At 33.6% G+C, this 21,996-nt stretch overlaps 2 protein-coding genes across 2 annotated transcripts; both read left to right on the top strand.

The window, feature by feature from the left end:
• The first annotated feature begins 1,570 nt into the window (after positions 1–1,570).
• LOC145128428 (uncharacterized) lies at positions 1,571–5,945 on the top strand. The gene is made up of 5 exons (XM_079063225.1): positions 1,571–1,798; positions 2,523–2,673; positions 3,379–3,706; positions 3,840–4,045; positions 5,632–5,945. Exons 1-5 carry the CDS (start codon positions 1,741–1,743, stop codon positions 5,765–5,767), a joined length of 879 nt encoding a protein of 292 aa, XP_078919351.1. The 5' UTR covers positions 1,571–1,740; the 3' UTR covers positions 5,768–5,945.
• A 12,549-nt stretch (positions 5,946–18,494) lies between these two features.
• Positions 18,495–21,594, top strand: LOC145133167 (aspartic proteinase 39-like). Its single transcript, XM_079068104.1, has 10 exons — positions 18,495–19,159; positions 19,280–19,409; positions 19,511–19,758; positions 19,848–20,069; positions 20,179–20,341; positions 20,435–20,508; positions 20,592–20,682; positions 20,783–20,858; positions 21,038–21,109; positions 21,352–21,594. The coding sequence occupies exons 1-10, from the start codon at positions 18,933–18,935 to the stop codon at positions 21,495–21,497; spliced, it is 1,449 nt and encodes a 482-aa protein (XP_078924230.1). The 5' UTR covers positions 18,495–18,932; the 3' UTR covers positions 21,498–21,594.
• Positions 21,595–21,996: the final 402 nt, after the last annotated feature.

Consider the following 21,996-nt stretch of genomic DNA (forward strand, 5'->3'; position numbering starts at 1 on the left):
TTTGCTGTCGGTTGGGGGTGTGACATAAGATCTTAATGTTTCATGTTCTTAATAGGTAAACCCATGGAAGTATTAAAGCTTCAATTAAGCCATAAAGTCTTCAAACTTCCCAAAACGTCAGTTATAACTTACTGAACTTACTTCTTACTAAAAAAACTTCCAATCATCTTAATGAAACCTTGATTTTCCAAAGTTACTTAGTCAAAAACATTAATCCAATTTCAATGAGTCATTTGAGTTACAATTCGCTTCATAAAATCCTATTTCAAAGTAGGTCATCAGCCATAGAAACCCTAGTTTAAAAGTTGAAGGTCACCAATGATTCAATTGATCAGTCTTGATGTGGTTTAAGGAACTCTAAGCTTGAGAATAGTTTTTAAACATTGAAGCAAACTTATAATATGAGTCAATTCACTTATTCAAACCACAACTAAGACCCACTATTAGAGAGGCATCAAGCTCATCAATCATCTCCAAACTCCATAACAATCTAATGGATGTGGATTCATGGATTAGATGTTAAAAATGATTGAACAAACACATAAGATTCGTAATTATACTAACATTATTATCTTTGAATTGGGTTTCTAAACCCTAGATCGTCATAGGGCAAAGGAGGGGAAAAATCACAACCTCTTAAGCTCCAATTCCACTTATAACACCAAATCTTAGCTTGTTCTTCAAATGACTCACTATGAATCTTCAAACTTCATGGAAATGTCACTCCACCATTTTCTCCTAATTTTAGATCGATCTCAGCTCAACTGGTGAGAAAACTCAACTAGTTCATGTCTAATACTTAATTTCTACATTTGGTCCTTCATGTTTCTACATTTTACATTTAACACCAATATAACTAGTTATTTAGGATATTACACTTATGGTCCCTTCCCACTATGTAACATAATATTTAGGTCATCTTTAACTATTTGGGTCAACTATCTCGGCCAAATCTATATTTTACCAATTTGTCAAGTTTAGCTTATTTTCACAAATTTTAACTTAATCATATTTTATTATTTTATTTTATGTTTCCCTTTGTTGTTATTTATTGTTTTTATTGTTCTATTAGATTATTGCCTATTTTATTTATTTTATCTTTATATCTTTTACACATTATTTATTTATTTATTTATTATTTTGCCAAAATTTAACTTCTCTACTAAAAATAGTTAAAATGCTAGGCTTTACAGATGAATGTTTTATATATATATATATATATATATATATATATATATATATATATATATATATATATTAGAGAGAGAGATTTGAAAACCATAATTTTCTCCTAATTATTGCAAAATGTTAACTTTTGGGGGGCATTATTTAAATGTAATAATGTATTTGACATTGTCATGACAATGTCATATACATTATTACATTTAAATCATGACAATGTCATATACATTATTACATTTAAATTATATAAAATACACGAATACTAAATTATCCATTATTTTAGGTCTAAATTATTACATTTAAATAATGCCCCAAAAATTAACATTTTGCAACAATTAAATAAATTAAAAATAAAGGCTGATGACCTCGATAAATTGTTGTTGCCAAAACCCCAAAACCTTAAACCTTACTTGTCCAATGTCCACCTGCATCCGCATCTTGGTATGGGCAATATATGTTAAAACATGAAGTAGATGCAACTCCTGTACATGTTTCGATATCTGCAATGCTGCTGAGTTTCCTATTCTGTTTTCCTAGTGTTTCCTCGCACCTTTCTTGATGCCGATCGTTAAAGGTTTCCGACGATTTCAGTCAAATATTGTTTGTTTCAGACAAGGTTTGTTCATATTTTTATTGTAAACATAGCCGGATTTTCTTGATCTGGCACGATTGTTTTATGAACCTATTCGTTGACTGCAACCCGAATATACATTTACATATTTCCATTTGTTTAGCGATTTAACGCAATACTTGTATGTCTAGATTTGTGTTCATCAATTGCATTTGAATATCTGTAAAATTTATATTTATAGGATTTGGTTTCTGTTTGCAAGTTTTATACAAGTTAAAATAGCATTTTAATTGCTAAATCACTATTAGGCACACAAGTTTAGGTTTGGAATATATATAGGGTTTAATCTGTGTTTGTTACAAGGCACACAACTTGAATGCTTTTACAGGTTTGTAATGCTATAAGTTTGGCTACCTGCGTCTCATGATTGTTAGGCACACAGTCACAACCTACAAGAGAAGATCTTATAGCTGAATCAATAACATAAGGTGTGGTATTTATTGTGAGATGGTGGTTGTATCAGATTACTGTTTGGTTAGGGTTAGTCTATACTCTATAGTAATTAGTAAGTAAAGGGGGATAGGGTATGTATTTGTTATGGTTTTTTCATTATTGAAGACAATTGTGTGAGTTGAGAGTAGGCCATTGTATCTGCTTGCTACCTGATTTACATCTCTGAGACCCATTAAATAGTGAATTGCTTTTTCTTTGCATTGTGCTTAAATAAAAATAAAAGTGTGATGATTGAATTAATGTGGAGACATGGCAGTTGTCAGTGAGATATCCAGTGTGAGTGTGGTGGTGCCTGGTTCAAATGGTCAACAGTCTGGATGTGGAGCTGCTCCTTTTACTTCTAAGAGTAAAAGTAAAAGGATAAGTATTGCTGATCGGAGGGAGCTGCTGGAATCCTTTGTCAACAAGTATGTGTCTTTTCACTTGCTTGCATTTTTTTTTTTTTTTTTTTTGTTACTAATGCTATTTGCTTTGCTTGCATTTTTAGGCAATACTGAATCTCTAGTCAGTAGTCACTACTGGGTAGGGTAATAATGAAAAACCTTGTTGAACAATGTTGACATTTCCATATGGACACCTAACACCTCTGTTTCACATAATGCTATGAAATTTGCATACTCATGACTGTTACTATGTGCAATAGAAGCTGCAATGTTAATTTTTTCATACAAAATAAACAGTACCTCCCTTGACCTGTTTATCCTACTAGCTAGCACCCTACTTTCATTTCCATTGTACTTCGAAAATTCCACCCAATTATAGCAATGTCCTGTCATCCACAAGCAAAACAATTTTCAAAGTACAATGTCCCAAAAAGAAAAAAGTTCAAATCACAATGCTATATTTTATTTGGGTAGATTTAGTTCAAACTACAATGCCTTAATAAGAAAACAATTCTAACTACAGTGATGTAATAGAAAGAAATAAAAGCAGGATGCTATAATACACAAATAAATGAAAGTAAGTTGTTATTTCCTCCCAAATAAAAACAAGTGTCCAGTTGTTGTCTTTGAATTTAGCCTCTTTGTGTATGGTATGGCTCTAGCATATATACATGATGATTGATGAGAGATAAGAATACCATTTGTCTGGACTGGACTGGGCTTTTGTAGGTATAGAGGTATGAATTCAGGAAAATTCCCGAGCCCAACAAGTGCACAAAAAGAAGTAGGTGGTGGTTACTATTCAATTAGAAAGCTGCTTCAGGAAATGGAATACAATTATAAATTATCTTCTTTGGAGAAACTGTCTGTTACAAAGGAGACCAAAAAGCAGAATAAAAGTGAAGATACTGTAATAGCATCTCCAAGTCAACAGGTGTCAAACAGTCAAATAACCATGGACCAAAATCTTTATGAAGATGCCTGGCTAGAATGTGTTGGTAATTTAGACAAAAACTCTAAAGGGCTTCAACCATCAACGAGCAAGAATATTACAAGAGTAAGCTTTTATTCTAGTGCATTAATGCTTTTATATTATATTAGTATGAGCTACAGCTACTATAACATCAATATTATATGCAGTTGCCAGTTGCCAGTTGCCATGGATATTTATTAATTGCTTGTCAATGTAGGATGATGATACTCATAGCATCGCTACACAAAGTCAAGAGAGGAGGAGAGCTGAATGTGATGAGCAATTAGAGAATGATGGCAAAGATAAATCTCCCTTGGAAAATGCTAAATTTGGATTTGAGGGTGTAGACTCAAAAGTTGAACAGCAACATGAACATGAACATGAACATGTACATGATGGGAATGTGATAAGAAACATCGCCAGGTAATCTTCTTTATTCTAATTCACACAACAATACATAATAGTACCCCAGTCCCATGACATGCATAGAAACGCATTGTGGTGATTTTCTGCAAATGAAACATTATTAGTTGTGTGCACTGTGCACTGAAAGCATACACTATGGAAAGGAAGCTAATGCTGCCATATACTACTCTTATATTATACCCTGATTCTATGCTTCCACTAATGATCATAAAATCTAATTATGGGCACATGCAACCTAAAGATCTATGTTGTTCTTACAACCAGAACCAGTTTCCCTTTATTTCTAATGTGACTCTATCACACAAAACTCTTGAGGTTGTCCTCCACTCCACTTTAGCCATCATGTCCCCTTCCCCTTCCCCTTCCTTATGGATCATTTTGCTCCCTCCCTCCCTCCATACGTACATACATATGATATTATAGCCGCTTTTCTTCAACAAAAACATACACCATGTAGTCCTCCCTCCCTGAATGTAAAGCCCAATTTTCATTGGTACATATCATGTATACCCCTCCCTCAAATAACACCTTCTAGCATCCAAGCTCCTACCAATTGTCTGTCTCTTGTGATACAATAATATCATACACACTGCTATTTCATTGTCTATATTTCTCCTACTCCATAAGGATTTAAGCTTCATTAGCAGACTCGTTCTATACTTTCTGTTTATGTAACATTAACTATAATAGTTTATTTAACTTATTTTTGAAAACCAAAATTACTAACTAAATTCATCAACAATTCCTTTTGCCAACAGATATATCTCTTCGCTTTTAACTGTTATGATTTACCTACACTTAGTCAGCCTTAGTTTAATCATAACTACAATTTGAATATCCAAAATAGTTTTCTTTCTTATTTCATTATATTGCAAAACCTACACCACCAATCACGAATCATATATTAGATTTTATACTCTCTCTCTCTCTCTCTCTCTCTCTCTCTCTCTCTCTCTGTGGACATGGTCTCACTTGATGTAAAGCTGCTTTCTTTGATTATCTCTGAGCTTCATATGTTTTGTTGTCCTTGAGTTGTCTGTCTTCTTACCACCCATTTTATTTTGCTGGGAAATTGCACACTATGATTCTTCTTTCAACTCTCAACTTCTGGTAGTTCATATATGGGCAAAGTGCAGGAAATAGCCACATACTTTTTTACTCTCATTATCACTTTATCTTTTCCCAATAATACCAATGTTCTGACATTTTTCACTCATACTTACATTTTTACTGGTTATAACAATATATATATATATATATATATATATATATATATATATATTTAACATGAAACTTATACAAATAATAGCAATATACTTAAATTTATTTACCCATAACAGCATTTTGGGTTACATATTGCTATATAGATAAAGAAATGAAAGTACATTGCTATTTTGGGGTAAAGAAAGGCAATCGTGTTGCTCTTATAGGTAACAAGTAAAGTACATGCTATTTTCAACAAATTTTTCTTGGTAGCTCGCTCAAATCAAAACAAAAAGCAAACAAACTTATTGTTTTCACAGATAAAATATGTGTCTGTGTGTAATATTAATTGGATGAATTGTGCAAATTCTTGAATGTAGGGAGACGTCTGAGACTAAAAAAAAAGAGGAGTTGAGAGAGAAGGCATCATCATCATCATCATCATCATCTATATCTATATGGGGAAATTTGAAGTCGCTGGCATCTGGCTTTATTAACATCTGGAAGAAACAATAATTGTAGTTGTCTGTCTCATCACACAGAATCTATAAGTTACAAGCTATGCATATGAAAATAGTAGCTTCATTCTGATGTTGGATCAATTAGATTTGTACATTTCATTGATGAAATCTTTGCGAGGATATGGAATTTTGAGAGGAGCTTTTTAAATCAACGTAAGCTACTAATTTTAGTACACGATTTGAATGTGACTCGTTTGCAACAGAGGTGGCCAATGATCTGGATTCGCTTCTTGTGGGGCCAAAGTTTTTTGATGAAATTCCATAAAAGAGGTTTAGACATCAAAACCTAACCTAATCATGGCACTGGCATGCGCACAATATTATTAATGCTCCCGTTTTGATTTTTGATGTGGAATGACATTGTTCAAACCTTAGACATTGGCAGGCTGCTAGTTACTTTTTGAGGTAAAATCTAGAATTATTATTATTACCTGGCGAATGTTGTGTGTTATGCAGAAAGAAATAAAATAGCCTATTTAAAATGTTGATAAATATAAGTTGTTAAAATAACTCAACTTATTGTGGTTAATTATAAAAGAACAAATTACTGAAATCGTCCTTATGGTTTATCAAAATTTTGCGTTTGGTCCCTATCTTTTATTTTGCACTCGGACCGTCCCTAGGTTTTGAGTTTGTTACGTTTTTCGTCCCTATCAAATATTAAAAAACTATACTGCCTTTTCATTTATTTATCATTTATAATTTATAAATTTGAAAAATAAATTGGATACCCCTTACCCTATCCTTTCATCAGTCAATCTACCACACCCCTCTTAACTCTTTGTTTCCCTCTTTATCTCTCTTCTCTAAAGTCATTTGCAGAACCAAAAATGTCGGCAAGCTCTGACCAAAGGCTTCCACCGGAGATCGATGTCGGCAACCTCTGCACCATCGTTGCTTGTATTTACATATGCAACGTTTTACGGATCCACCCGAGACCGACAACGAAAACCTATTCACCACCGGAGACCTAAATTCGTCGGTGACCTCACCCATCTATGTTGCTGCCACCATAGCAAACAATTCTCCATCAGACCCAAATGCAGATGCAAAATCAGATTTAGTGTTTGTGTTTTTTTATGAGATTTGAGCAAACAGTTCGTTGTTTAGATCCACCGGTGCTAACCCCATCGCCGCCTCCATGCGTCTCTTCTCTCTCACCCATCTACTCCGCCACCAACCCTCACATTCTCTTCATGAAATCAATTTCTTCTATCGTTTCTCTTTCTGAAATCTAGATTGGAAACTGATTTGAAAAATGGATCATATTATTTCCAGGTTTCGATATAAAAAACTGATTTAAATGTTATTATTAAATTGTAGATTTGGGTGTTAGTATGTTGTTTCTAGATGGTGGGGTTAACCGGTTATGGTGGGTTCATCTTGGGCTAGGTTTGTTTAGTGGTGGCTTCAAAATAACAAAGGTGTTGGCTTCAAATCGGAGATGGTGGTGTCTTGTGGGGTTTCTCCGGCGTTCTGGTCTCCCTGAATATGATAATGGACAGAAAGAAAAAGGAGGGAGAGATCTTGGATTTGTGTTGTAGGTTATGGTTAGAAGTATGAGTGACTGTATTCCGACGGTGACAACAGATCTCGATTGTGGTGGTGTTGCAGGTTTTGGATTTATTTTCCGGTAGTCGATGACAGATGGTGAAGGTGGTCGGTGGCAAATGGTGGTTGGTGGTGGGAGTAGGAGTGGGAATGAGAGTACGAGTGCAAGTGGGTCCTATATGTCAATAAATCAATTAATTTATTTTCTTTTAGTTAAAAAAAACTGAAAAATAAAATATTAAGGTCGTGATAGTCATCTCCTATTTGAAATGGACTAACGCCGTAACAAATTCAAAATCTATGGATGGCCCGAGTGCAAAATAAAAGATAGTAACCAAGCGTAAAATTTTAGTAAACCACATAGACCATTTTAATAATTTATTCGTTATAAAGTAATAATTCTTATATAGATCAGAAGTAGATGCCTATTCCAGGGCTCTGTTTAGGTCTTTCTCGTATAAGTGATTAGGCTACTAACATACTTAGAGTTAAAGAGTTGTATTAGTTGTAATTTTTTAATACTATTTGCAAATTAAAATTCAAATTAATATAGTTATCATGGTAACTATTTATCTCAGAAACGTCATGTTATGTACATGGACTCTACTTACAAACTGTGTATGGAAAAAAATATTTTTGTTATTGTTATAGTGGATTAAGTTAACTATTTTGATAGTCATTTCCCAATTTCATTAAGGGTGGTAGGAGTACATGTCTTTCAACTCATTCAATTCACTGCCACATCAACACTTTCCTCTCTTATTTCTTTCATCTTTTTCAATCAACAACACATAGTAAATAACATATTTCACAACTCATTCAACCCACTCAGTTAAAAACATAAAAAACAACATAGGGTACAAGTTCTTAAGCTCATGGCACGAGAGAGAGAGAGAGAGAGAGAGAGAGAGAGAGAGAGAGAGAGAGAGAGAGAGAGAGAGAGAGAGAGAGAGAGAGAGAGAGAGAGAGAGAGAGCAAATCAGTGGTACCTCCACTGGAGGGGCAATGATCTTGGAGGTACCCCGTACTTCCAACCCAAACACAAAAATACTCGCTACTCCGTTCACCCTAATAACTATTGTTTCCAAGTAACATAATTTTTAATTTCATTTGTTTTTTAGTTAAATATATTTTTTATTTAACTATAATTATTTTTAGTTAATTTAAAAATGACATGTGTTGATATTTTTGAATTGTTTATAAAAGTATTTGACCTTTCTGGTTAGGTTTTACATTTAACATTCATTTTTTTAAAAGTCTTTAGGTATTTTTTTGGAAATTGAGAAAACTAACCACAAATAGAGTTGTCGTCAACAAAAGTAACCACTTTTTTTTCCCCCGAAAACTAACCACTTGGTCCGGAATGGACCATTCGGGACACAAAAACCCGGACCAAACTCAGTATTGTAGTCCAATGGTATATATGATATTTATTGGCCCCACATAGAAAAATCCGGAATACGTATTCCGAATTGTAAAATTCCAAGTATCGATCTACCCGTATTTCAGACCTAATTTTCAGCATGGATTCGACAAACCAAGTGAGTTCTACTTTTTAAGTTACTTACATTTGATTTTACAAACAACTTTAAGTATTTTGGAATAGTCCGGAATACGATGATCCAGTCCGAAATTTCCATTTTTTTAAAATGTTTTTTCTATCGTTGTACGTGTATAAATCTCATGTAAATATCTTGGAGTGTGTTTAGGATCGTTTTTTAGACTGGAAATAGTTTTTGTAGGCAATCCAGAATGTTACTGTAAGTCTGGAACACGAAGAACGTAGTCCGACCCGATATTATATTCCAGAATGATGTACGGAATGACAATCTAAAATAACTACTGATTATATTTTTTTTTCCTGATGATGTTTAATAACCCTTATTAGTCCAAAGATGATTTTGCGTGGGCGTTGTTAAAAAACTAGGTTTTACGGACAAAGAAGTTGTATTCCATTTACAGGAGTTTTCAGAATTGCGCCCGATAAAGGTACAATCGAGAAACAAAAAATTGTAATTAATTTTTGTTTTTATTTTTACGGAAATATATTAAAATGTTAGAAAATAAAATAAAAATTAACCAGCAAAAACACCTATAAAATGAAGAAAGATATCAGAAAGAGTGTTAAAACTTAAATTGAAAGTAGATAGAACTCCGAAAAATGGGACCGAAGCAAGTGCAGACAAACTTGTTATGATAAACTAGTCACAATTTTTTATGGATATGTTTCAACTATGTGGTTTTATTATATTATTACATACGTTTATGCAAGTAGGTTTTTAATGTGCGACGACGTCTTGTTGACACGACTGCAATAGAAATGATTCGTGATTATCAACGTGCGAAACAACGAATGGTAATACTGGAAATCTTATTACCACCTTCAGCGGATGAGGAACGGAGACAAGTAGCATTGTATAACATGAAAATGCTCCTCATTACCATGTCTGAAGATATATGACAATTTGTGAACACAATGGACATCATTGAAGAAACACGTACGGCAAGTCCAACAATAGAAGACCGAGTTGAAATGATTGATAATAGGTTCGACTTAATTGAGACATACATGGAATTGTTTGAAAATCATGTAGACATAGCTAGTTTGCACTGCACTACTTGAAAACAACCCTTTAATGACAGACGAATAATGACACACACTAATTTACGATACACATTTTTTACATGTCCCAAAAATAATGTCAGTTTTCCAAAATTTGAAGGATAGAGGTCACGCTTTTGTGCGTGACCTAAATAAGTGTCAAAAAATCAAAAAAAGCAAACACGGAGGGCGCCTATTATAAAACATGTGTCGTGTAGACATGTCGTTTTATATTTCTTGTAACAAAATACGCACCCATGTATTCTTGAGCACAAAATCATGATTTTAGGGATTTTTTCACACATCTATGGTTCGATCTCAATTTCCCCATTGATCTCTCTCTCTCTCTCCCTCTCTCTCAAAACATCAAACAAGGTTCGATATGGTGGCTTGAGGGAAGGAAGAGGGTGGCGACGGTGAACGAAGTCGACCTTTCTTTTCCAGATCTCTCAAAATCCTTCCAAAAATCGGACAAGGATATCCATCAAATCTATCGCAGGTACCCTTTGCTTCCTTGCCTCTTCTACCCGACCTTCTTTGTACGTGCGTGAACCCTCAGAGTCTCTCGACTTACTGTAACACCCGTTTTCAGGTATGAGCTAATATATTAATTTGTAAGTTTCATTTTTTGGTGGCTACAACGTGGTGGATCTTCACCACGACGTGGTGAAGGTTTTTATGACCGTAGGATTTAATGACCTGCCACATCGTGGCATGTGATTTTAATGAAACCCTAGATTTCCGGGTTGGACCCATATTTAAAGGAATGAAGAGGCTAGGTTTGCTCACCCCCAACCTCCTAAAGCTCTGAAGAAAACTCTAACCTCTTTCCTCCATTATTGAAGCCCTTTTTGGTGTTCTTGGAAGTTTAGAAGTCTGAAGGGATTATTTTATTTAATTGAATTCAGTTCCCTGTGTTCGACACCTGACTTACCTGATCTATTCTATAATCTGACTAGGTACACTGCCTATAAGTTCATAGTTACTTAAATTTTGTTAAGTTATAAATTTAAGACTGATATGTATATTTGTGCACATCACTTATCATCTTTTGAATATCTACAACCAATATACAGTTTTAACACCAAGTGTTGGATAAATTCAAATTTCAACCATACATGGACTGAATCTGATTCCTCATAGCTTCATCCAATTTCGACTTATTGGGCCTTCCATAGCTTCTGATAGTTGATAGAATCTAATTGCAATCTATCAGTGATTTGTTTCCCATGTGACATGGAGTCAGCAAGGTCAATGTCGACTTTTATTAGATCTATGTGGAAGAGGTAGAGGTATGCCATTATTCTTAATAGGTTTTACCCTTTAATTAAGTGCTAATGTTTAGATTCTTTGTTAATTGATTATTAAGTCTTATCAATGATCAATGTGGCTCCCACCAGTTCTTTTGGATATCAACTCTCTCTTTCCTAAGACTTCCCTTAGAGCAACACATACTTTGTTCTCAGAAGATTTCCAAAAACTTAGTTAGGGTGTCCAATAACTTATCTCACAGAGTGTTCGATAAAAACTTTCTTAGTTTGTACAAGACCAAGGACTCTTGCAATACTAATTCATAGTGTAATCCATGAACTGTTTGTAAGCACAATATGACTCATCAGTTACAAATCAAACAATGATTTGTTTCTCTATCTAACTATATTGCTTCTAGAAATACTTTGGTTTAAGATGAGTATTGAAACTGTTTCACAATTCCATTAGATGATCGTTAACCTTTTGATAAAGATTCTCATTATCCTGTTGGATATGTTTTTTTAATCATTTTTCCCAGTTAACTCTTAACTTCGTTTTTGTGATCAATCTGAATGGACAATTAGCGTGAACCAGTTCCAACAAATGATCACATCATGAGGCGATTTTTTCATCATTTATCTTAATAGAGTAAATTACACGAATGGTCCCTATGGTTTACGGTAATTTGTGCGTTTGGTCCCTAATTTATTCTTTTAACTCGGAAGGCCCCTACTGTTTGTTTTTGTTACGCGTTTGGTCCCTGTTTTACCTAAAAATATTATTTTGCACTTGATTTTTTTAATTTATTTAAATAATCACACCCCCAACCCCACCCCACCCCATCACCTTACCTTACATACCCTACCATTTTTCTCTATTTAAATAATGGTATTTTTAGGTGAGACAGGGACCAAACGTGTAACAAAAACAAACAATAGGGACCAAACGGGTAACAAAAACAAACAATAGGGACCTTCCGAGTTAAAAAAATAAGTTAGGGACCAAACGCGTAAATTACCCCAAACCATAGGGACCATTCGTGTAATTTACTCATCTTAATATTATGAGAACTGTATCAATCAAAAACTTGTGGTCTAATGACTTCCAAAATTCTATCCAATTGGATATTTGGTGATGCACTTATCATTCATATATTCAAAGACGATGATCTAAACATTTGGATCAACATGATGGTGGTTAATCTAAACGACCAATTAGTGTAAACTATTCCATCAGATACTCTGCTACTTGATGGTGTCGTTGCCATCATTCTTGACATATAGGATTTGCATTTATCATAAGACCTAGAGTCAAATGAATTCCAAAATCTGATCTAACTGGATATTTGGTAATTTAACTTTTATTTATATGTCCAAGAGGATGACTCCATAATTGCATTTAATCCAACCAATGAACCTCCATTGAACTATTGCTACTATACTTGTTTCAAAGATTTCATAACTTACTTTTAAATACTAAAACATACAAAATGTTCTATATTTAAATAAGCTAGAACTATCTTAAGAAACATTGTAGAAACAATTTCAATGATAAGACCATTAACTTAACATTTAAGAGACCAAGTTATCTTATGATCCCAAGGACAATAAATGGACTCAATTAGAAGTCCTTGGTCATATTCACCTCTCATTGTTATAGTCTATACTTTCTTTTGGTCACTGCACATTCTTGAAAATGTCAATACTCATCCTTTAGTGAAACACTGAAGGATTTGAAGTAATATTTTGATGGTGTTATGGATTCATTAATCTAATTATAGGCTAAACACTTGGAAGAGCGAGTTAGCTCTTGATCTTTATAATTATTGTGGGGCCTCATTATCGATGATCAATAAACTCTTCTTAGGTTTTAGTCTACTTCAAATACTTTGGGCATTTGTGCTTTTCTTAGTTCTTTTCCTTGTCTTAGTAATCAATTTAGCCAATCAGAATTCGTCTCGGAATTGGGCCTACCTATTGTCCTTAACATTTGATGTTGTGATTTGGGTATACCAACTTTGAACATCCTCTTTGCCCATGGACAATTGGATTTCTTCTTCTTGACACTTCTTTCATGATAGATAATTATAGGAGCATTTTAAGCTTTTGATTTATATGCTTAGCCATGTTAGTCCCAAAAGATTCTCAACATGTTATGCAACTCCACAATGTATCTTTCAAAGTTGTTCATGCCTAGTCAGAATCACTTGATCATAGCCAATTCCCAACGGGTGGAATTTCATGTTTCTTCAACCTTATCAATGTACTTAACTCTTTGAAGCTTGGATTTTCTCTACTTTGCCATGTTAATTCCGAATGAACTCAACATGCAATCTAGTTCATTAATGGGTATTTCCAAATTGCCCATATCATAATCATCTGATAATATGCACTAGTTGACCAGTTGATTATGTTTCCATAGTCCACTCCCAACACGATGGAATTCCATATTGCTTCAATTTGTACACTTAACACTTGCTAAGATGGATCTTTCCAAGTTGCTCATATCAAATCAGAATCACTTGATTTTATGACCAGGTTAGCCAGTTGATTATGTTTCCATAGTCAACTCCTAACTTGATGGAATTCCATGTAGCATCAATGTTATCGACCATGCGAAGTTACATGATATTCGGCTCAAGTAATGCTTGAAAATCACAATTACCATATACCTTACTTCGAGAATTCTCATTTGATGTGTCGGTAAACTAACCATGCATAATGCCAAAAAGAATACAGACCACTCTGATACCACCAATAGGTTTTGAGGATCCTTAAACAACATTAAAGGGACAACGAAAGCAAAAACTTTTGATCCTCAATAGGCCCGAAAAACCGGATCTATGAACAACCTATCTAATGCAACTTGATTATGCAAGAAATCATACCTTTTAGGGTTTTTCAATATCCCTAGTAGATCTTCAATTGATTTATAAGAGCTAAGAGTCCAACGTAGAACTCCTGTTTCGTAGTCGCACCCAAGGCAATTAGATTAGCAACATCTAAAAACAACCCATGCAATGCACACCATGAACGAATGCTTCAAAATACATAATCTGATAAAACTGTGTCACCACGTCGTGGGCAAGAAGCCACCATGACGTGGGAACTGGGATATTGGTGGTTTGGGGAATTAGGAGGTAGGACCGAGTTTCCTTTAGGGTTCTGAGATTTCTAATCAATTAAATTCGTCCATATGCCTCTCTATTTATATGGAAGGATAAAATACCGTAGAAGAAAATTATCTAGTCCCCTAATAAATATCCATATAAATGGTAATTATCTAACTGCTTAAGTTATCCTTTTTTATCCTCCAGAATATTCTAGAACTTTTAGATTTCATTTAACTAATTAAATATAAATAATTAATTAACAAATCAAGTCCCTATAATTTTCCCAATGCCATTTATTTCTTATTTATGTCCTTGCATGTAACCCAAAAGGACCCACTATTAATAGTAATATTACCAGTTGTTCTAACTGTGTTGGGACTATGGGCACCATTCTCCATCAAGGAGGGCATGGATCAAGAAGGCATGAATAAGGAAGGAATCAATGAAGATGGCATGGGTGTATAAGGGATGGATCAGGAGGGCCTGGGTGTGGAGGACATGGATCAAGAGGACATGAGAATGAGGAGGCCAAAGCTGAGAATGAGGAAGCCTTCAGAGAGGATAACAAAAATACAATTAAAGAAAGTGGTGGTTGTAAAAAATGGGAAGGGGACGAGTTCATCCAACTCACTTAGTCTATATTAGGGTGTTTCTAACCCATGCTTTTGTTAATAACATGTACAAACTTTTGGCTTTGGGCAACTGTTGATATCCCCTTTTGTTTATAGCCATCTAAACTTTAGGCTTTAGGCCCATTGATTATGTTTTTGGGCATTTACACAACTAGCCATTAAAACTTTTGGCTTTGGTTAATATGACATGTTTTATGATAAAAATGGTTTATGTTTCTTTAAGTTGATTCCATTGTTTATGTTTATGTTGTTAATTTCATTCCAGTGCTTTAATCATGATTACATTATTTAGTTAAATGGAATTCCAACCATGTTTGATTCTAGCCATACTTGATTCCGGCCATGCATGATTCCAATCACAATGATTCCATTGTTTATTGATCATCTTTGTTTATTGATTCCATTCATGATTGAGTCTAGTCATTGCTGATTCCATTGTTTATTGATCATCTTTGTTTATTGATTCCATTCATGATTGATTCCATTCATTGTTGATTCCATTGTTTATTGATTCAATTATTTATTGATTCCATTTATTCATGATTACAATGGAAATACTTATAAGTCCTACATAAACATAAACTTGTTAATTCATTTCATTTCATAATGGGACACAACATAATACATAGTATACACACTCCAAAAGACATTGACAGTACCCTAACATACACAACCAAAACACATTAATACTAGCCAAACAAACACGACCAAAACACTACTTCCAATCCATCTTCTATCTATAAACACATAAAAGAAACCATAAACACATAAAACGGTGATTTCCATATTCTATCTATAAACACATAAAAGAAACCATAAACACACCAAAACACTACTTCCCATCCATCTTCTATTCACAAACACAAAAAGAAACCATAAACACATAAAACAATGATTTCCATCTTCCACTTTCATTTCCATTTTTTTGTTGAATGCCCACTCCTTCAACGGGTTGTTGTGCCACTGGTTGTTCCCAATGTCTCCAAAAAAGTTCCCCTCAACTTGTTGTTATCCAAACTCTCCGGATATTACATTGTTCTCCAAATTAACATTGTTGTGAAAATCTAGTTAAGAGATTTGCATACTACTGGTTTGGTAGATGAGGATCCACCCAACAAAAGTATTTGCAAATTTTGAGTTCATCATGGTAATTTGGGCAACATATATAAACCTTCTTCTAGAATTTAACGAGGTCCATGAAGTCCATCTTCCAACGAGATCACCACAATATCACATGCTTCTTAGACGATTCATCATCCATCGATTTGATCCTCGACTTCCTACAAAAGATGAAAACGACATCCGTTGGTCCTCCTCTTGCTTCGATTTATGCTTGGTTTGATTTTCGGGCGCGAATGAAACTTTTCTGTGTATAGGCTTTATATTTATGACTCCTATAGTGAGTTACCATCCACCTCAACATGTCTAACCCACATGGACACGTGCAACCGGTAAAACAAGGATGGACACATGTAACCGGTAAAACGAGGGTTACCTGATAAAAAAGATTAAATTGTTAGGTTTATCCGGTTTATTGGACTTTTTTATTCAATAATAATAATAATAATAATAATAGTAATAATAATAAGTAGGATTTTTTAAAACTTTTTCCAAAATATTGAGATTTTACTGTAGATTGATAAAAAAATTTAAGGCTTGTTTACATTGTGTTTAAAGTGTGAACCCATCATGAAATCACTAGGCTCGTGTTGAATAACATATAGCATGCATTTCACATGAAATTGAGAAAAAATGTAATAAAGGCAATAAAAAATTTGAAAAAATCATATTAAGATGATCATGATTTATGATTTATTTCTCTAAATGTCACACTCAACATGGCATTTTCAAACGATCTAGAAAGTTATCTTCCACATAGTACCATGCTCTTAAAGAACGAAACAATCATTTGATGTACTCGATGAATATAATTAACTAATAATTATTTCGAAACTTTTGCAAGACATATATACCATGATAATATTAGTAGTTGAAATGAATTTCCATCACAAACTTAATGTTATTAGGCTTTTTAATTTTCAAGCCTACAATATCATTCTTCCATTTTACCACATTAACTTTTTTTTTTTTGAAACGATAATTATTCTACTCTTAACTATCACCATCTACGTCTCAAACAAATTTAAACCTCTCACATTAGCTAGTGGTTTGGTACTAGATTGATTGTTGGAAATAAATTTGCTTATTCTTTCATTATATTCTAGAGGTGTAATTGTAGTTATTTTGTTCGTTTATGTTGCGGTGTCATGCTCGATGCATCTAGCTCCATTTTACTATGCAGAAGAAACTTCTTAATGCCACATGGCCATTTCAAAAAGTTAACAACAAACATGTTTGTTTAAGGTCTTAACGATTCATAGGCCACAATCATAACAAAAACGACACACTACAATAATCAAAAGCCAAAATCATAACAAAAATGCTTGTTTTAACTATAAACCTTAAACGCTAACCATAAAAATGAGGGTTAATTAAAAAAAACGACCTTATATTTTGTATTTTTTTCCGGATTAAACATCAAATTTATTTTTTGTTTGAAAAAACCTTGTATTTTTAAATTTTAAATTTTAAATTAAATTTAATAGATATCCCTTGGTTTTAGGCATGATTTTACACGATATGAATGTATAATAAAATGAAAACTTCAATTTTTGTTATCCAGTAAGTTAATTTCATTTTAAACGATTAACATTTTAAGTAAAATGCCAATTTTAAAAAGTAAAATCAACGGTTACAATATTAATTTACGTAAAATTTTAATTAAATTATTATTATGAACACTTTGTTTTACATAAAAAACATATCTTAATAATATATATATATATATATATATATATATATATATATATATATATATATAATTCTTGCTAAACATTAGTACATAGTTTATCAGTTTGTTGCATTTTTGTATCGAATATAATTTAATCAAAACATTATTTTTTATAATGCAGTTTGACATCGAACACTACCTACTCCACTACAAAATTAAAACTTTGTTTAACTTTATACTTCAAATTTGTATTATTTTACTACCATACTTTTAAAGTCCTATTTATTAAAGTACAATATCATCCTACGTTATCATTTTTCAATATCATTTAGGATTTAATTTTTATTTTATTTTATCAATCTATTTTCATTGTCTATCTTATAAACCCACGGTTTCCACGGGTTTCTAACCTAGTATAACATAAGCAAAAAAACGGTTTTAGGTTTTGATATAAAAATTTGATTTTTAAAAATATAAATTCTAAAATGCCGGTTTTAAAATTACTATAAGATTAACATAAGAAATTAATAATGTTTTATAATATTGATTAGATAATTAAATTATTTTTTAACTATAAGAATTGACATAAGAAATTAAATCCTATTTAATTTAATATTTATGAGATGTTCCTATAAATTTGTTAAAAAACAAATTGTTTTTAACATAAAACTATTTTTACAATAACTAAATTAAGAGATTCCCATTCTTGCAATTAAGCCGTACTAGATTTGGGGATCATCGATTACCATTTACACGCAAAGTCCAACTATAAGTTTACAACTCAAGTCAATCAATGATGGAACACACATACATACACATTACTATTTACACAGATCATGGAAACCTAATGAGACCCAAAAAGGCAAACCACCATAATAAGTATATACGAAGATCTGGATTCTGGAAGAGGAATCAGTCAACACAACCTAATCGACATGATGCGATGCAATCAAATGCTTAGCGATATAGATTTCCTCTAGTGTATACTTTATAATTTTATATGTTTCTTGATTCTTCATCTCATTGGGCCTTGCTTCTTCAGTCGGCTCCCTCGAGGCGGGTTTTTTTTTGTCTCCAACTGGATTTTCTTTGATAACACGAGAAGATAAGTAAGTTTGAGAAAGTGTATATACACACACATTGGATACAATTTGTTCATTTGTTTTCGATTCGAAGAGACCCAATTGAAGATAATACATAATTGAATTAAATTGCTGGGAGATGGATCTGAATAAACGAGGATTTGTTGTTTTAGTTATTGGGTTTGTTGTTCTTCTTGAATTATGTTTGTTGGCATCAGCCAATGTGGTTTTCCAGGTTCAGCATAAGTTTGCTGGCAACAAACGGTCTTTGACTCAATTCAAAGCTCATGATTCCGACCGTCATCGGAGGATTCTCTCAGCCGTTGACCTTCCCATCGGCGGCGACGGCAGCCCCACCTCAGCAGCGTTAGTTTCCCCCTTGTCTTTCTGTATATATCTCCTCTCCCTCTCTCTCTATGTGTGTGTACATGTAAATGTTGCACCATCAAAGTTTATATTTTTGTATGTTCGTCCTCTTCTATATAGGCTCTATTTCACTAAGATTCAGATTGGGACTCCACCGAAGGATTATCATGTGCAAGTTGATACAGGAAGTGACCTTTTATGGGTGAACTGTGCTGGATGTCAAAAATGCCCCAAGAAAAGTGACCTTGGAGTATGTTTTTTTTTTTTTCTTTCTCTTCTATGAACTTTTCCATATCCAATTTCTTTGGTTTATATATTCAATTCGGAAGTTGTTACTATTACTTTTGCCAGATATCACTTGCACTATACAATCCACAAGCTTCCTCAACTGCAAAAAAGATTAACTGTGATCAAGAAATTTGCGTTACCACACTGAGTGGCCCTAATGATGACTGTAGGGTCGGAATGTACTGTTCATATCAAGTTACATATGGAGATGGGAGTTCCACCATGGGATATTTTGTTAGAGACACCATACAACTTGACCGAGCTTCTGGAGACCTTCAAACCACATTCATGAATGGCAGTATTGCATTCGGGCAAGTCTGCTTTTCTCCATCTGCATGTATTTAATGAATGAATGATATGATAATTTATCCTCTAAATATATTTGTATTATCCAAGATAGGTGCGGATCACAACAATCAGGGGAGTTGGGTTCATCAGAACAAGCACTAGATGGGATACTAGGGTTTGGGCAAGCAAATTCTTCCATGCTTTCACAGCTTGCCTCTGCTAAAAAGGTCAAAAAGGTCTTTTCACATTGCTTGGATGGCTCTAAAGGAGGAGGCATATTTGCTATTGGGGAAGTTGTACAACCGAAAGTACAGACAACACCAATGATTCCAGAGTAAGTTACACCTTTTGCTTATTTACCCTAAATGAAAGAAAGACATAAGATGATTATAATATATATGGTGTTTAAAAAATGTTATCTTCATCATATATATATAATACAGGGCGCATTATAATGTTGAATTGAAGGCAGTTGAGGTAGGTGGTGATGTTCTACAGCTTCCAACAGATATATTTGATGTTGGAGCAAAGAGAGGAACAATCATTGATAGTGGTACGACTTTGGCTTATCTACCTGATTTGGTTTACAAGCAAGTTTTACAAAAGGTATACAAAACATTTTAAGCCTTGTTCACATTCATCGTTGCCTATAAATATAATGAAGTTAAATTATTAAATCTTTTTTTTTTTTCGGCCTAGATCGATGCTGCACTACCTGATATAAAGAGTCACATTGTTGATCAACAGTTCACATGCTACAAGTACCCTGGAAAGTAAGTGAAAGTTATTGAGCTTTTCTTGATCTTATACATGTTTAAATAAAGGTTCAGTAATCCTCTGATAATGATTAATGCAGTGTGGATAAGGGTTTTCCAGATGTGATATTTCACTTTGAAAATTCACTTTCTTTGAAAGTTTATCCCAACCAATACCTCTTTGAAGTCGAGGTACATATATGCCATGTCATCCCTTCCCTGTGCATCGATGGCTGCTTAATTAAGGCACTTTATTTGACTAATTGTATGACACACACACACACACACACAGGATCAAGACTGGTGTGTTGGGTTTCAGGACAGTGACTTGCAATCAAAGGATGGAAAAGAAATAACTTTGTTGGGAGGTCAGCCATGTCTCATATTTCTGTATTTCTTTTTGTTAATCTTATATGAGGAGGGCATTCGTGTCTTTTCCACATATATGAGTTCTTGCCCCACCCACCGACATTTGGTCCAATAGCGTTTGTACAACTGTCATTGCACCTCGCCATATGAATATTACTGTGGAATGTTTTGTATGCAGACCTTGTATTGACAGATAAGTTGGTGACATACGATCTGGAAAAAAAGACAATTGGATGGATCGAGTATAACTGTAAGCATATTTCTCCTTTACTTGTTTCTTTTAATGGGAAAAAAGAAACATGCCCTTATGACCAGATAAATGATGGTTTAAAATGATCAGTGGAAGGAAAACTGCTGTAAAAGTTTACCATTTGTCTCCTTGAATTTCTTTATTAAGTCCTTCTTTCTTCAATTAAAGTCCATTAGGTAAAAAAGAAACAACAGTGTTGATGAGAAGAGTTTTTGTTGATCAGTTTTAGTTTTTGTTTTTAGGCTCTTCAAGCATCAATGTGAAAGATGAGGAATCAGGGAAAGTTTATTTGGTGGGTGCACATAATCTGTCTCATTCAGGTCGTATGGGCACCTCAATTGGAATTGTTGTAGCTTGCTTCATGTTTTTAATGGCCGTCAAACCCTAGAATCAATTAATTTATCTTGTATCCCAACACATTGATTTGTGTTTTTGTGTGTGTCATATCATTGATTGATTGATTGATTGATTACAAACACTTACAATTTCTCGTGTTGTTTGGATATGATAATTCAAACAAAAAGAAAATGCAACTGAATAGTAACCAAATTTTACACTTGCTTCTAAATCTACTGTTATGTCTCGTTTTGTGAGGGACAGAGTGTAGATTTTAAATCCTCCTTTTTTGGATTTCGATTGAATTTGTTTTCAATTTAGCATCTCCTGAGGACGAAATACTTGCATAAAACACTAACCAGCTATCACGTTTCTATCACTAATAATAATTAATTGATTTTATTTTACTTATTATAATCAATCTTAGCATTAAACGAATCACTTTTATTGTATATACATTTTCTAAGATATTTAACCTTAGCCATTAGCATTTGGTTTATATAGCATTATATAGACAAAATTGCAAGAATGGTCCTTGTGGTATGTCCAAA

The sequence above is a fragment of the Lactuca virosa genome, chromosome 8 (assembly GCF_052849685.1).
Source record: "Lactuca virosa cultivar CGN04683 chromosome 8, Lactuca_virosa_CGN04683_v6, whole genome shotgun sequence".
In the NCBI taxonomy this organism is placed as follows: Eukaryota; Viridiplantae; Streptophyta; class Magnoliopsida; order Asterales; family Asteraceae; genus Lactuca; species Lactuca virosa.

Excerpts from the sequence above, each read along its gene's own strand:
- LOC145133167 (XM_079068104.1), top strand. The coding sequence starts at position 18,933 with ATGGATCTGAATAAACGAGGATTTGTTGTTTTAGTTATTGGGTTTGTT. Across the intron at positions 19,759-19,847 it reads AATGGCAGTATTGCATTCGG|GTGCGGATCACAACAATCAG; the intron begins GCAAGTCTGCTT and ends TATCCAAGATAG. Across the intron at positions 20,683-20,782 it reads AATACCTCTTTGAAGTCGAG|GATCAAGACTGGTGTGTTGG; the intron begins GTACATATATGC and ends ACACACACACAG.
- LOC145128428 (XM_079063225.1), top strand. The coding sequence starts at position 1,741 with ATGCCGATCGTTAAAGGTTTCCGACGATTTCAGTCAAATATTGTTTGT. Across the intron at positions 3,707-3,839 it reads CGAGCAAGAATATTACAAGA|GATGATGATACTCATAGCAT; the intron begins GTAAGCTTTTAT and ends TTGTCAATGTAG. Across the intron at positions 4,046-5,631 it reads GTGATAAGAAACATCGCCAG|GGAGACGTCTGAGACTAAAA; the intron begins GTAATCTTCTTT and ends TCTTGAATGTAG.